Source organism: Metopolophium dirhodum, chromosome 8 (assembly GCF_019925205.1).
Source record: "Metopolophium dirhodum isolate CAU chromosome 8, ASM1992520v1, whole genome shotgun sequence".
Taxonomy (NCBI): Eukaryota; Metazoa; Arthropoda; class Insecta; order Hemiptera; family Aphididae; genus Metopolophium; species Metopolophium dirhodum.
The window spans coordinates 30763425-30781567 of NC_083567.1; the positions used below are offsets into that span (position 1 = coordinate 30763425).

General features: G+C 27.9%; 2 protein-coding genes across 4 annotated transcripts in view; both read left to right on the top strand.

The window, feature by feature from the left end:
* The window catches only part of LOC132950081 (voltage-dependent T-type calcium channel subunit alpha-1H-like), a 311428-nt gene that overhangs the window by 14103 nt on the left and 279182 nt on the right, over positions 1-18143 (top strand). The window lies entirely within an intron of this gene.
* LOC132951064 (uncharacterized) lies at positions 7926-10425 on the top strand. The gene is made up of 3 exons (XM_061022756.1): positions 7926-8180; positions 8422-8779; positions 8885-10425. The coding sequence occupies exons 1-3, from the start codon at positions 8051-8053 to the stop codon at positions 9075-9077; spliced, it is 681 nt and encodes a 226-aa protein (XP_060878739.1). The 5' UTR covers positions 7926-8050; the 3' UTR covers positions 9078-10425.

An 18143-nucleotide genomic window follows, 5' to 3' on the forward strand; every position in this document is an offset into this window, starting at 1 on the left:
TTCCAATAACTGTCTGTTAGGAAAAAATTATCATTGAAAAACACAAACTAAAACGATCTACCCATTCCTATTGAAAATAAAAAAAATCATATATATATATACCTTCACTAAAGCTTAAACAAAGGTCGTATAATAACAATAAGAACATGGTAGATTTAAAATAAAAAAAGTATATTTCTCATATCGTTTTCACCGATTGAACATATAGTTCAATAGTATTTATATGATTTTAATATTATATTCTATTAAGTACATAAGACAAAGAAAAAATAACAATCCTAGGAAATAAATAAATAATGTTTTAAAGTACGTTTATATAGTATTATACTTAATGGTTTTTTTTTGTGATATCATTATATTTTCTACTTATTTTATGTTTCAAAAATAGTAGTAAAATAACATTTTAAATCGAATTCATTTTATTACATTCGTTTTCTGCTATATATTTCTGAGTCATTGACCTATATATTATTAATATTAGTTATATCCATTTGTATCTGTAATTTGTGTTTTCGAGTATAATATTATGAATATTAATTATAGCCATATGATGATGTGTTAAATGAATATATATTATAATTAAACTGTAATATCATTATGAAATTCTGTTAGAAATGCGGAACATAATTTGTTCAGGAAGATAATAAGTATTTCACTTTTTTATTTATTTGTTTGAAAAGACAAGATTTGTAAATCATTCAAAAGTTATGAGTTATGTTAGTAAAGAATGCAATAAAATACCCGACTGAAGACATGTTCTGTGTACCTATGGTTATTGCAATACACATGTTGATGTATAATATCAAATGAAAAGATTTAGGTACCTTTTTTACCTAGTGTCGTAATAGTGTAATAGTGTCATTTGCGTTTACCCACCCTATTTTTTAGATGAAAACCTTTTTATTTTCAATTTGCTTTTTGACCTTTAAAATTTAAATTAATAAATAAATATTTTACTATTTTTCTCTGGAGAACCAGACGTTTGTCACATAAATATAACGATAATTCAAATTGTGGTTACAAATTACTAAGTATAATACAGTATCCCATAGATGAATTATTTTAAAATTAAAACTAAAATAAAAACAATGATAAATCATATTTTGTATGGACAACTTTAAACATTTTAGATTAGTATAAAAAAAAAAATACATTTAAATCATATACAGTAAAACTTCCGTTAACTGTCACTTCTATAAGACGGCCACCTCTATGTAACGGTCAATTTTTTCGGCCCCGTCGAGTATTATCCTAGTGGTATCCTACCTCTGTAGGACGGGCACCTCTAAATAGCGGTCATTATTTACAATCCCTTCGGTGACCGTTATATGGAAGTTCTACTGTAATTATGAGTATCTTTTTTTTATTAAAATCTGAATCCTCAATATGACAAGTTATACCTAATTTAATGAGATTTAAAAAACATCGTCATTCGGCATATTATTGTAATGTTATTTCTATAACGATGTGCATAATTTTATGTTATTCAAATTTTGAATCATCCCGAAGATATTTAATTACCTACCTAATTTGGATATAAAAAAAACTTTTATTAAATTAGTAGACTATAATAATAATAATATAGCAACATGCATAAAAAATCAAAAAAAAAAAATTATGTTTCGTGAAATTGAAATGTTTATAACAAATTACTGTGTAATGTATACTTATAGTGTATATATCAGTATACCACTAATTTGTTTATACTTTCGTAAAATACAAATAAAAAAAATCGATGAAAATGCTCTGGCGAGGATTTATGTAAATATAAGTATTAAAAAAAACTTGTGATTTATTAAAACGATTAGATTTCAAATAAAATACCACTGCAGCAAAGTATCCTTGAATAAAAATATATAAATAAAATGAAGTACACACATTTTTACGTTGCTTTTGTCAATTTTTTTTATGCTGTTAACTGTTTTGTATTATGTTTTGGATAAAACAATGGTTATAACTTATTAGGTACTTATTATTGAGTACAAGTTCTTAGTAATTTTTTTTGTTTAGCCTTTGGCCATAGAAGCCATTGGCTAATAATATTACAAATAAAAATATTACATCATAATATAATAATCATTCAAATATTAAGTTACAGAAGTTACGAAACAGTTTCTACATCAAAACAGTAGGTAAGGTAAATCTTATATTTGCATGTTAATCTGCAAAAATCCGTTTAAAAAAAAAAAAAATTTTAAACTGTCGTTGAGCCGGCTAGTTCTGATTGATTCGCAAAATAATGTGTTCATCAGTGTCCTGGGATTTGATTGGTTCGTAATGCGAATGATTTACCAACATTATGCTCTAGATTTTACGAGGGTTTAAGCACACAGTGGAGAACTCTGCATGTCATGTCACCAAAGGCCTTTTGTACCTCAGAGCGATCGAGATAATATCCTGTTTTATTTTTAGTGTGCACGACTGAAACCGTGGACGTTTACGTTGAATCGTGTTTGATTTCGACTTAGGGACTGGTCATAGGAACAATATATTATATTATGTTTTCGTACAGTTTATGTGTATAGGTGCGTATGTTACTCTTGGTTGGACGATTCCATCTCGGACTTGTCTGCATTTGAACACCGAGTAATTAATTAGTAAAATACAAAAACTGATGGATTTCCAGTGAAATACGAGTTTATATACAGTTCTCTTTTTTTTAGCAGAAGTATGGGTTTGAGCATTTCCTAATAATAATTAATGATACTTGATATTTGGCAACGCTGCAGCGGAGTAAAATAATATAGAGAGTAGGAAAATTATTTTCATATTCCAATTTGCAACAATTATTTCCCTTATGACCTCGCTGGATTTCTGTCCTCATGACTATACTAATATTTGCTCCGAATGAATTATTGTAATTTTTTTTTCTACTCTCAATCAATGTTACTTTGTAATCTGTAAATATACCATTTTTAAATCTATTTTTATTTGTTTTTTTACAGTTAAATGGTATTCTATAATATTGTAGAATTAGTAATTAATTATCATCCCTACTACACTCAATTACGTACCTGCTATACTATATTTACATTATCAACTATTTAGATAGAATCAATTTTCCGTTTGCCAGCGGTGATTTTGAAAGAGATGATGCAGCTCTCGCCCCCCTCCACCACCCATTGAGTTAATTCCTTTTAATATGTAAATAATTATTTATAGTAATTATTAACAGTAAATAGATACTAAATAATAAATAGTAAATAATATTATAATAGTTTTTATTTTACACAGTATTAAAATTCAAATTATGAACGATAAAATGTATAATGAACAATAAAAATTCCGTTGTACTGAATTTGATTCTTACAGTCCAACTCCATTCTTCAGTCTTATCAAATCTGTTACTGGTGTCGTATCTCAGTGTTAATTTCGTTGATGAAATTAAAAATAATACATACATCTACTACATATTATATATCTAAATTCTACATATTATATTATGCTTATGTCACATAATGTTATAGTCATATACGATTGTAAATATTAAATAATAAACATCATAAGTTATGTGTGTACTGTATACCTAATATTTACAACCTAGATATCGTTATGAAGGTTATTTTTATTAAAAAAAAATACATCAATCATAAAAATAATAATTATATGCAAATATAATATAGTATACTATATACCTACCACTACTAAAGATCATTTTCATGACGATATGTGTTAAACAAAAATGCCTATAGAATAAAGGTTAAAAACAAGTTGGCCTATGCTCATTAAAATGTCAAGTGTAAACATATGAGTGCCGTGTATTATTACGACTCTCTAGGTTACGATTACATTCATGTAATATAATTGGTGACCTTTTTTCACGTACAAAATGCTACATTTATTGACATTTCATGTAGGTATGCCATTTTGAAGATAAAATTTAATTACAATTATTATTACGGCATGTATTTTAGACTCGAAAACATTTGTTTGCACCTCCGACAGAATTGAGTTATGAAGATTTTTTTGTTTTACGTGGCCCGTTTTCATAATATGAAAATGGCTTTTTTAAGTCTACATAGCAGGTGTGGACAAAAAATAGTAAAATGTTTTATTGAATCACATCATTATAGTTAATTTTTTTCACCTTATACATTTTAAGAAAACGTATTCTCATTCAAACGAAGTTGCCTGGTGGTGAGTGCATAAAATGTCATAAATTTATTGTAGGTTAGGTCAGCATTAGTAATATTTTAGGTGAAAATACATTTATGTTAATTTCATTTTTAACGTACGTGTCCCCAACCCCCCATCCAAAGAAAATCTTGGAAATTTCTATCCAAATATTTTGTACGTCATTTGTATGAATTTGTATGACCATTTTTGGAATTTGTACGACACCAGAATTCGAGCAATATCGGAAATATGGAAGGGGGGCTGGAGACACATGTCTCCAGCCCCCCCTAATATAAATAATTAAGTATTCATACATTTTATACTGCAAGATTCAAGAACGCTATTTGTATGAATTTGTATGACCATTTTCGGAATTTGTATGTGACCCCCTCCCGAGTTATAATCGAAAAACCAATTTTCCCGTGTCCCCCGCCCCCCATCATCGGAATTTTCTACTTTTTCCTACGCGAAACAATTAAACGCTATTTGTATGAATTTGTATGACCATTTTTGGAATTTGTATGCGACCCCCTCCCGAGTTATAATCGAAAAACCAATTTTCCCGTGTCCCCCGCCCCCCATCATCGGAATTTTCTACTTTTTCCTACGCGAAACAATTAAACGCTATTTGTATGAATTTGTATGACCATTTTCGAAATTTGTATGCGACCCCCTCCCGAGTTATAATCGAAAAACCAATTTTCCCGTGTCCCCCGCCCCCCACCATCGGAATTTTCTACTTTTTCCTACGCGAAACAATTAAACGCTATTTGTATGAATTTGTATGACCATTTTCGGAATTTGTATGTGACCCCCTCCCGAGTTATAATCGAAAAACCAATTTTCCCGTGTCCCCCGCCCCTCCTATTTGGAATATTCTAGTTTTACCTACGCGTAACAATTAAACGCCATTTGTATGAATTTGTATGATCATTTCTGGAATTTGTATTCGACCTTCCCTTTAGTAATAGTGGAAGAATATCTATGAACCCATGTTAAAAGGTATTGTTATACAGTGTTGAGTGGTTAACCAAAACCTAAGACTTATAATAAAAGTGGTTAGAAAAACCGTTAATATGGAAAACCTGTTGTTAACAACGAAAATCGTAATCGCAAAATTTGTTTTGATTTCCGTTTACCCGTTTGTATCTAATTCTTTGATTGTTGTTTATTGATATTTTAATTGATTTATGTAATAATAATGTTTTAAAATATAAATCTTATATATATGTATAATGTATATGATATTATATTCACCACGTACATGTAGAAGTATAGTAGTTTTTTTATAATTTTTGAATGTTCGATTAATTTATTTTTTCCATTATAAATGTTAAACAATACAATATAAGCATTAATCACCCTTTATACTTAAATTTAAATTTAAATGAACCCATCGTGAATATTAATATAATTCTAAAATGATAGTACGGTACAACCATACAGGTTTTAAATTACATCCATAATAATATATGTATCCTATATATCCATAGATATATTATTATCCAAGTGATTATCACTTATTTTAAATATTAATACCTTTTCAATGCATTTTTTTTTAAATTTAACTTAATTAATGTATTAAAGATGTGTAATAACATAACTTTTAATTTAATTGAAAAAATAATACTTTACTTAAATTATATAAGTTTAAAACTATCATTAACTTGCCCAGCTGTGGATTTAGGTAAGTAATATTATTTTATTTGTTTATAAGTTGTTTTTAGCAGTTTTTAGCATTCACAATATATTGTGCATAACCTATTTACTTGAAATACAACAATATAATATATATTAGTAAAATGCGTCTGTGAGGTTTATGACCCATTCCGCGTAATATGTAATGAATCGAATATCTTGGATTATTATTATTTATGATATGAAACCTTATTTTAATTTAATTGATGTATTAAAGATGTGTAATAACATAACTTTTAATTTAATTGAAAAAAAAAAATACTTTACTTAAATTATATAAGTTAAAAACTATAATTAACTTGCCCAGTTGTTTTTAACTATATACACAGTAGAACGTGCATAACTTTCTTACTTGAAGTACAACAATATCTATAGACTATATTAATAGAATACCTACGTGATGTTTGTGTTGGAAAATTAAACGTTAATAAGATTTATTATAGTATATTGATATTAGTATATTTTTCTCGTAAATATTATTTTTAGATTCTTGCTTTACAACATTGTGTCTATTTTTATATCCATTTAATTAATTTTCGTTTCGGGTTTATTTCATTTCGCTTAAACCAGTCAATCGTATAACTACTCTTTTCTGTAGTTTATACTATTTGAATATTGTGACTGTTTGAGCTATTTTTTTAACGGCTACATTAAAGTGCATTTTCAAAATGGTTGGAAGAAAACCTGCAATAGAGCCTAGTGAAGTTGTTGCAGCTGTAATGCAATTTAAAGAGAGGGTAGTGATGAATGACGATGATGATAACAGAAGTAAGTATTTTTTAATACTTACCATAAATTAGTAATATTTGTAGTTTTAGTGAAAAAAATCGTCGTGCATGTACCAAATAATAATAATGAAGTTATATTGGAATCAGTGACCCAACCCCTCTCCGGAGTCCACGACGTTTTGGATTATACCTACCTATAATGGGCTATTATATTATAAGATATTTTTTTTTATTTATTTAATTTAGAATAGGTAATAAAATTTTACCTAAACTGTTATTAGAAACAAAAATAATAATTGTATGATAGTTTTATGATAACAAAATGTATGGTAATTGATAGTATGGGTACATTGTGTGAAAAATAAATACGTTTCGTAATTTTCGTAACCTGTTGTCCAGACAAAAGTTATGCGGAACGCATTTTGTCCCGTTCTTCCCTTTACTGATTTAAAACTTTAGAAATTTATTTATAATAAAATTGTTTTATTTTCGATATTTTTGTATGACATTATTTAATAGAATATTAGAATCTACAGTTACTTTTCAGTGGTATTTTTGGATTCTTGTTTTGACCATTTTAGCGGGTAGAAAATATAAAATTAATAATATTTTAATGTCACAATATTATTGTCAACAACGTAAAACGTAGGTACCTACTTATACTAACTTATACCTAATAATATTATATTTATAATTATATAAAAAAAAATTGGTGAAAAACACAGGTAAATAAAACAATTAACTAAAAAAACTTATTAAGATTATTAATAAAAATAGTAAATGATTAAAAGTATAATTAAAATAAATTATGTATATTAATAATTAATAAAACTATAATATTTAAAAATTAAAAATTAAATTAACCCGTTAAAACAAATTATATAATATTTAAAAATAATTAATAAAATTATGTGTTAATTAGTAGAACAAATAATTAACTAAACATTACCACATTTTTTAATCATTTTTATTTTCATTCAGATTTTTTTTTATTCAATCAAGGTATTTTTTTTATTGAGTATAGATATTTTTTTATCATAAAAGTCATTAAAGTCAATAAAGGCATTCACCACTACACTCGAAAACTAAAATGATCTTATATCAAAAAGCTTGGAAAATTAATACAAAAATCCATTTATACTTTTCTTTTAGTGTGTGTAGTGAGCCATTCATGGATTTAAATTGTAAAAATATTTTCATAAAATTAAGAAGTTAAAATTTGACAAAATTCCCGAAAATGTATAAACTATTTTATATTAAAAATTTCAAAAATATTTGAATAAGGTTTTCAACATTAAATACAAGTTTCCATATAAGTTTTTCTTATTATAGTTATAAAAAAAATAAATGTAAACTATAAGTATGTTTTATAACTTATAGGTGTTGAAAGTTAAGATTTTAAATATCATCAATTTAGTCATAATTAATTGCTTTAATTTTCAATTTTAGGTATAGTTGTTGCAACTAATCCTATATGGTACGAGATTAGCTGTTACTTAAATGGTCGTATGAATGGTGCAGCGTTACATACATTTGTGTATCGTAATGCTCATGGTATTAAAAACAGATTAGGTCTTGTTTCTGGTCAGATCAAAAAGAACAGCTTAATGACGGAAGAAAATAGTTCGCACAATGATGGTAAATAGTTTAAATATTATGTCAAGTTGGATGCTTTTTAGTGGCTAATGCATGAACATTTGCAACTCAAAGCATCACAATAAATTCTAAAAGTTTTTTAATCGGATATATTTCTAATAGAATGAAATAGATGGTTAAAAAAGTATGAAGAATATAATTAAATTATATCAAATTGTCCTCCCTAAATAAATTATCAAAATTAACTTGATGTTTGGTTTTAATTTATTAAATTCATTTATAGATGATTCTAGTGAGGATAATAGTGATATATCAATAACACTACCATCAAAAAAAATTGTATTCACGTTTTCACCTGAAGAATGGAAAAGTGTAGAGCCGGAAGAAGTCCGTTACAAAGATAACGAGAAAAACCGCTCTACACAAAGTTCAAGAATATACCATGTATTGCCAAAAAATACATGGACACCATTATTGGCTGAACATTTTTGGGAGCATACTCAGTTACCTTGTTGTCTCTCTTTTCGCAGAGCAAGAGTACATCCATATGGTAATTTTTACATAAAAGTTGTCGGAAAATGTACTATATGTGAATCCTATTTTGAAGGAATTGTGTTCGAAAGACCTCCAGCAGCTGCAAGGTATTCTCAAACATATAATCGATTTTACTATACTTTATTCCATATTTTATTAATTTGAAATTAAAAATAACTTAATTTGTATTGTTATTATATTTATTTTTTCAGAGTGCTTATGGAATGTTCGTACACAGGTAATTTTAATGAAGTGCATAAGGCAAAGAAACGTCGCATGATTGGACCTGCACAATCAAAAGCTATTACAGCTATGATTAATGACGGTCGTTCAAGCGAGTCATTTAGAGAGACAGAAGCAGTACGGTTAATGAAAATAGGTAGGTATTTAATATTAATATTATAAATATAACTGTATTAGTGTATTATTAATTATCATACTTAAAATACTAAAAATGTTCACATTGTCAAAAAACTTAAAATGTAATATAAGGTTCCAAATCAAGTACAAAGTCACAAATTAATAATTAGGTTTGGGGTGGGGCTAACTTGATGGAGCACCACTCCCGAACACTTTGACAGATCTGTTCCAAACCAACGTCGATATTTAGCAAGTCAAAAGTAAAAAAAAAAACGCAGAGAAAAACAAAATAACAATTAAGGAAGAACGGGAATTTTTTCACAAAATCGGTTTTCGACAAAATCGATTTTTGTTTTTGGTTGTAAATATATTGTTACAATAGTAGTTGAAACATTTTAAAAATACAAAAGCACAATTTTTTTTATAAGCAAAAATTTCCAAGTAGTTTTCAAAAGTGCCGTGAAAAACAGAAGAAAAATTAAGGAAAAACGCGCATTTTTAAGCAAAATCTGTTTTCGAGAAAATCGATTTTGGTTTTTGGTGTTACTCTAAGACAAATGAACGTATATACATGCAATTTTCACTGGTTGTTTATATTTGCATTTTCTATACGCGATAAAATTTTAAAAATATTTTGATTTGTTTTGAACTGTTTAGGATTATACTCAGTTTCCAATTTTTTAAGTTTTTTTTCCATGAATGTCAAAAAAACTTTATTTGTTGGGTAAAAAAGCTTGAAAATTTAATACAAAGCTCCTACTATGTTGTTACAATGATATTTGAAAATATTAAAAATCCTTAGTCACTGTTTTTATTTATAAGCATTTAAAGATCAAATATTGACAAAATTTATCAAATTTAAAATTTAATAATTATTTTTTAGTTAAAAATTTATAAAATGTTCAACTTTTATAGTTAAAGATTGTAAAATTTAAAACGAGGTTCCACGTAAATAGGTTATATATAAATTACTTTATTCACAATAATATCATTAAATATACTTGATAATCATAGGCTGACTGACCGTTTCCGCTCAGAATCGTTTTTATTATATGTATGATATGATATGATATTATATTATATTATATTATATCATTGAATTTAAATTTAGCACCATCCATTACAGTGACCCACTTATAACCTACTGTACAGCAGAGTGACATCCACTTACCCACATTTTTTTCATTAATAATATATCTTTAATTTCAATTAGAAGTCTATACTTTAAATAAAGTCTTTATGAAATAAAAAATATTAATAAAAAATCGTTCTTTAATAAAAAAAATCTATTCAACAAAAAAAACTTTATTGAATAAAGAAAATATTAATATTAATCGATGATTAATCAATACAATTTAAAATATTCTTATTTAAAAAAATTTATAAAAATAAAAGTGACTAAAAAATTTAATAAAGTTAAGTTAATTATTTTTTTTTTAGTTAGTCGCATACATAATTGTATTGATATTTTTGAATATTATATTTGTATTAATTATATATTTACATTCATTTGTAATAATTTTTTAGAGTCAGATATATTAATCATTATTATAAATTATTTTTATTAATTTAAATATACATTATTTCATTTTATTATTTTTAGAAATCTTATTTGATCATTTTTATTAATAATTTTTGAGAAAACCGTGAATTTGCTCCCCCCTTCCTAATCTAGCATAACCTAACATAGGCCCGATTTTTTTATAAAAATTTAAAGTTTGAAACAACAATTCTAATAAATAGTTCATACAGTAGCCAAAAAGTATAAAAAATATATAAACACAGTTACTTTGTATATACATTTTAAGTTTAAATTTATACAAAAATTTAAAAATACTATAAATACGTATACGACAATGTTAGAGTATATTTATTTTATTTTGTACACACAATTACAATTTCAAATGTTATTTTTTTAGGAAAAATAAAATTAACTTATTATAGTACTAATATAGTAAAACAAGTAACTTTAATCACAATAATATTATCAAATATACAAAGTTATATCATAGATTGATATGATCAGAATCGTTTTCGTATACAATGGTTTTATAGCATTGACCTCAAATTTACCAACACCCATTACAGCGACCCACGTGTAACCTACTGTACAGCAAAGCGACGTCCACTTGCCCACCTTTTTGTTTATGAAATCATGATTTTTGGTTGTAAAACTGTAAATCTGGTAATTATTTTGAATAAAAACGGTGAATTTGTCGTACAAATATAGGTTTCTTATTGGTGGTTAATTTAAATATTAAACATGTAAAAACATAAATTAAGCATTGGGCTCGATTTTCTTTTGATAATCGGGAGGTATTTTTATAATAATATTATAAGAATACGAGAAAAGTATATCGTTGTTTTATATTTGTAATTTAGGTGGCCATGACCCATCCATTCTTCCCTCTGGAAATGCTCTAAGACTTCTGAAATCTCGAAAAATTGCTTCTGAAAAGAGAAATGGAGATACGCTCACTGCGATTGGTATGATGAAAAAAGAAGATGAATTTAAAGACATTATAAGAGAAGTTGGATATGATCCATTTTTTGTTCATTATACCAATGCAGAGCAAATTCATATGTATCGGAAGTATTGTAGTAATGTTAATTATCCTGAAATTATCATTGACGCAACAGGATCCGTAGTAAAGAAGTTTAGTAAACTAGGCTTAGACAAGACAAATACCATATTTTTGTATGAAGCAATCGTTTACGATGAATTAAAATGTCATAGCTTTACAATCACAAATATGCTAAGTGAAAGGCACAATACTATATGTATTTCTAATTGGCTGGCTTACTGGATGAGCTGCAATGTTCCAAAGCCTAAAACTGTAGTATGTGACCAATCATTAGCTCTTCTTTCATCAATAGTAAGAACATTTACCCAATATTCATCATTAAACAGCTATATACACGCTTGCGCAGACATAATTACCAACAAGATACCCAAAGATTCTCGTTGGCTTCCTCAATGTTTTGTTAAACTAGATGTAGCTCATTTCATGAAACTAGCAAGCCAGTGGCCGGATTTAAAGTTGTTAAACAGAAAAGTTAGAGAAATCATTCTTAGAACTATTGGCTGTTTACTAAAATGTCAAGAGCTTGAAGACGTATACTCATTGTTCCTATCACTTTTAATTTCAATTACCAACGAAACAAACGGAGTTATACGAAATACTGACATTGAAACATCATGTCAAAAACATTATATGAGGTTGATTAATACTGCGTCAACAGGTACCATAGAACTTGACCAGCAACTGGATACAATTATAGATTATGCAGACACCGAAAATAGATGCCTGGAGGAACTTGATAACGATAACCAACTTGAAAGTCTTAATGATATGAACCCTTTCCAAGCATTGGCAGAAACAGTTTTGAATGAAAGTAAACGGCATGTACAAGTAGGGGTAAGTATAAATCCATTGTATGCTCCAAAAATAGTTCCTCATCTAATTAAGATGATGAAATTTCTGCCATTGTGGTCGGGCATAATGGTACCTTTTTTTGGATATGGAAAACGTGTTTCTAGCTCTGCTGCAGTCGAGTCAAGTTTTCATAAACTCAAAAATGTAACGCTGAAGCATGTTTCTTTACCTACTGATATAGAAATATTTTTAGAAAACCATATACGTTCATTGAGAGGAGCATTGTTATTACATTCTACTCAAGAGTCAGAGACAAATGTAGTAAATCAAATATCTAAACCAATTGATGATTCAGGTCAAACAAATAATTTACGTGAGAACAACAACATAAAAGAACAGACTAACACAAACAATTTACGGAATTTGAGATGCCCATTGTGTAAATCTGGATCATTACCTTCTAATAACGGAGCTCATAAATGTGGAATATGTACGAAGCCAGTCCACGCACTTCCAGAATGCTCAGCACACAAGCCGGATGACGATGAAATTCGTATCTGTTATAACTGCATTGAAAATAATGAAAAGCTTATTGAAGATAAAGCAACGGATGAGTGGAACCGAAAAAGTAAAAGAAAAGTTAAAAGTAGTTCATATCTTCTACCAAATCCACATTTACGACACGTAAATATCAGCGATTCACGGAATTCACGTGTTTTACCTTTGTTGAAAAATGGATCCCGCGCAGAAGAACTCAAAAGTTGTAAATTAAAAAGTTTAGAATCAAATGTTGTTTTAAGCAACACATGTGCGTTTGATTCAATAACATCAATGGTAATGGTTGCTTTTTGTGACAGTCAGTTATTTTCAGAAGGGCTCGTAAAATATAAAACAAAGTACATTGATTTCATAACTCAGTTGGTTTCAAAGGGAATTACGGCATACACATATACGGATAGAGCAGAATTAATTATATTATTACTGAATCCAGTGTTAGAAACACTTGAGTATAATACTTATTTTGTAAAGTGTGAGACTACACCTAAGACTATTTGCAAATCTATGTTTAAAGAGTTCCCATCCATCACAGAAATAAGTAGTTGTTCTAATGTAAAATGTGAGAAGTTTCAAGAAACATACTATCCGATCTATATTATAACATACAACACAACAAACGGCATTATCGGTGATCTGCAAAAATGGATTAGTGACCAATTTCAAAATCAACAATTAATAGTGTGTAATTATACAGATAAATTGGATAAAACCCAATGCAACAGTCTTAGACGAACAAGTTTTGAAATATCCCCATTATATTTACTAATAGAAGTTTTGTTTTGGAGAGGTATGTATTTTTTAATTTTTTTTTTTAGTTGAAAATAAATTAACTTAATTTATTTCTATATTTTAGGAGAAAACTTGGAACAGAGTACTGACGCTGCGCCACATGTAGAAGTTAAATTGGGAGATATTCCTGAAATTGTGTTCCATGAATCTACAGCGTATGTATTAAGAGGAGTTTTAAACTACCATAAAGGCAAAACACAACTAAGAAACTCAATTGGCCACTATACTGCCTATTGTAAAAGACAAGGAGGTAATTGGGAATTATATGATGACTTAAACAAAAAAACAAAAGCTGTAAGTATAAATACTGTGGTCGCGTGTGAACTGCTATTGTACACCATCTGAAACAATATTTTATAAATGTAATAGAACTATTTTCTTTTAAAAATTCATAAAAATTCAAGTAAAAGTTTTAAACAAGACAAAGTAAGGAAAATTGTTTATTATTAAAAAGTACTCAACAAATGTTTAAATTATTTCTCTATTAAACTAAGTTCCTTATTTTATTTCCATCTTCTAAGTGGACTTTCTTCCTTTGGGTTCAGAAAAGAAAGGAAGCACCTCTACTTAAGATACACAGGTAAGTGATTATAACAACATATTAATTCAAGTATAACAAGATTTATCTTGAATATAGGAAAAGATAAATCTTATTTCCATATAGTAGAAATGCATAGGTCTTAAAATAGAGATGTATATCAATCGTAATTAAATAATGACAATCCAAGATATTCGATTCATTACATTTTACGCGTAATGGGTCATAAACATCACAGACGAATTTTACTAATATAAATATTGTTGTATTTCAAGTAAATAGGTTATGCACGATATATTGTGTATGCTATTCGTGTGTATGCTTTCGATTAGAACTCGGGAGGGGGTCGCATACAAATTCCAAAAATGGTCATACAAATTCATACAAATAGTGTTTAAATAATGACAATCCAAGATATTCGACTCATTACATATTACGCGGAATGGGTCATAAACCTCACAGACGCATTTTACTAATATATATTATATTGTTGTATTTCAAGTAAATAGGTTATGCACAATATATTGTGAATGCTAAAAACTGCTAAAAACAACTTATAAACAAATAAAATAATATTACTTACCTAAATCCACAGCTGGGCAAGTTAATGATAGTTTTAAACTTATATAATTTAAGTAAAGTATTATTTTTTCAATTAAATTAAAAGTTATGTTATTACACATCTTTAATACATTAATTAAGTTAAATTTAAAAAAAAATGCATTGAAAAGGTATTAATATTTAAAATAAGTGATAATCACTTGGATAATAATATATCTATGGATATATAGGATACATATATTATTATGGATGTAATTTAAAACCTGTATGGTTGTACCGTACTATCATTTTAGAATTATATTAATATTCACGATGGGTTCATTTAAATTTAAATTTAAGTATAAAGGGTGATTAATGCTTATATTGTATTGTTTAACATTTATAATGGAAAAAATAAATTAATCGAACATTCAAAAATTATAAAAAAACTACTATACTTCTACATGTACGTGGTGAATATAATATCATATACATTATACATATATATAAGATTTATATTTTAAAACATTATTATTACATAAATCAATTAAAATATCAATAAACAACAATCAAAGAATTAGATACAAACGGGTAAACGGAAATCAAAACAAATTTTGCGATTACGATTTTCGTTGTTAACAACAGGTTTTCCATATTAACGGTTTTTCTAACCACTTTTATTATAAGTCTTAGGTTTTGGTTAACCACTCAACACTGTATAACAATACCTTTTAACATGGGTTCATAGATATTCTTCCACTATTACTAAAGGGAAGGTCGAATACAAATTCCAGAAATGATCATACAAATTCATACAAATGGCGTTTAATTGTTACGCGTAGGTAAAACTAGAATATTCCAAATAGGAGGGGCGGGGGACACGGGAAAATTGGTTTTTCGATTATAACTCGGGAGGGGGTCACATACAAATTCCGAAAATGGTCATACAAATTCATACAAATAGCGTTTAATTGTTTCGCGTAGGAAAAAGTAGAAAATTCCGATGGTGGGGGGCGGGGGACACGGGAAAATTGGTTTTTCGATTATAACTTGCATACAAATTTCGAAAATGGGTCATCCAAATTCAATATCCAAAGCGATAAATGTTTTGCGTAGGTAAAAAGTAGAATGCAGATTGGGGGGGGGGACACGGGAAAGATAGGATAATATCCGATAACTATACCTCGGGAGTTGGCTCGCATCCACTTCCCTACTAACCTTGGTCCATATCACCAATCCACCAAATCGTTTATCAATGTTTCGCGTAGGAAAAAGTAGAAAATTCCGATGATGGGGGGCGGGGGACACGGGAAAATTGGTTTTTCGATTATAACTCGGGAGGGGGTCACATACAAATTCCGAAAATGGTCATACAAATTCATACAAATAGCGTTTAATTGTTTCGCGTAGGAAAAAGTAGAAAATTCCGATGATGGGGGGCGGGGGACACGGGAAAATTGGTTTTTCGATTATAACTCGGGAGGGGGTCACATACAAATTCCGAAAATGGTCATACAAATTCATACAAATAGCGTTCTTGAATCTTGCAGTATAAAATGTATGAATACTTAATTATTTATATTAGGGGGGGCTGGAGACATGTGTCTCCAGCCCCCCTTTCATATTTCCGATATTGCTCGAATTCTGGTGTCGTACAAATTCCAAAAATGGTCATACAAATTCATACAAATGACGTACAAAATATTTGGATAGAAATTTCCAAGATTTTCTTTGGATGGGGGGTTGGGGACACGTACGTTCATTTTTAATGTACCGATATAGTCCAAAACGAACAAACCGAGTATCATCTGTTACTTTTATTACCAATTTGCTGGTCATCGAATTCGTAGTAGAGGTTGTTAGAAATAAAAAGACCCGAATAAAAAAACCGATTGTAAATTTAAAATGCGTTTTTATTTCTATTTTCTACACGAATAAACAAGTAGGTACCTACGTATATTACATTTGATATTATGTCGAATGCGTATGCATTTCGCATAGGTATGGATACAAAAATCTATATGCAAAATTTTTTTGTAAGGGGATTTCATGAATCTTTACTGCATGTTTATAAATGTATAATATATGTATGCAAATATTGTGTAGGTAATATCACGGAATATCCGACGGGGTACAAAGAATAATTTTTTTTTTTAACGATCCAAACATGTATATCGATGTGCTCGATAGAGCGCATTTTCAAACTTAATATATATTATATACATATTTTTTTTTCATTTCTTATAGTTTTTAATTTACTCTACACAATACATTGTATATTCGGATCGAGTTAAAAATAATCGGTTTTAAAATCTTCAACCTTGTACGGATTATATTATTATTATATTAAAGGGCTCTTTTGTTTTTCCGGCAAATAATATTATTAACCAAGGAGTATGCCGAAAAGTTATCCAAAGCTTTTCATAATATTAATGAATTTGTTTATTATATTCGGTAAAAATAAGGGTCTATTATTAAAATGCCGTTTATCTTTTTATCGCCAACTATATGACGTACTTACACAATGACAAATAAAAGTTATTTTATTTTTGTTATTATTATAATGACTTAAATAATGCGTTGTCTAATTTTAACCTCGATATTGGCATTAGAATAGAAAAAGCAATACAGGCAACTTTGATCGTGGATTTTCAACTATCAGTTAATCTTAGGTAGGTACTTACTTAATTTATTATAGTGATTATTTATGACACGATTCGATGGTTATTAAAATACGAAGGTTTGAGAAGCTTTTGAAAATTGTGCATTCAGTTTTTTCCATGGCATATAAATTATTAAAAATTAAGGAATATTTAAATTATAATTACGTTATAGTTACCTAGTATGAAAAAGATTAATCCAAAGAGTGTATTTTACAATTTTCCGTCATTTAGATTTTAATTAGAATGTTATTACGATCTTATTAATTTTGAAATTAGGATTAGTACCTAAATCGAGTTAATTTTTAATTTAATTTTATTAACAATAACGGGCTTAAGCCCAGTGTAAATGTATATTTTTAATTAATTTAGTATAATATATCGTTAAGACATATTATTAATGCATATAAAATATAGTTACTATTTTGGTTAAATAGTTTATGTTATAAGTTATTTATTAAATTCTGTCAAATTTGTATTGCGATTTGAGCAATCTATTGAAATATTTTTCAACATTATTTTCATATACTTAGTCATAACATGAACGCGTTTCATATGTTGTCTTAGCTTTTAAATTTATCATTCGCATTTACTGTAAAATTGGGTACTGAATCCGAAAGAGTATGGTGATGTTTCCGAGTTACCGAGT

Bases quoted from the DNA above. Each gene is read 5' to 3' on its own strand.
- LOC132951064 (XM_061022756.1), top strand. From the start codon at position 8,051: ATGAATGGTGCAGCGTTACATACATTTGTGTATCGTAATGCTCATGGT. The intron at 8,181-8,421 runs GTAAATAGTTTA...ATTCATTTATAG, and splicing joins AAATAGTTCGCACAATGATG to ATGATTCTAGTGAGGATAAT. The intron at 8,780-8,884 runs GTATTCTCAAAC...TTATTTTTTCAG, and splicing joins AGACCTCCAGCAGCTGCAAG to AGTGCTTATGGAATGTTCGT.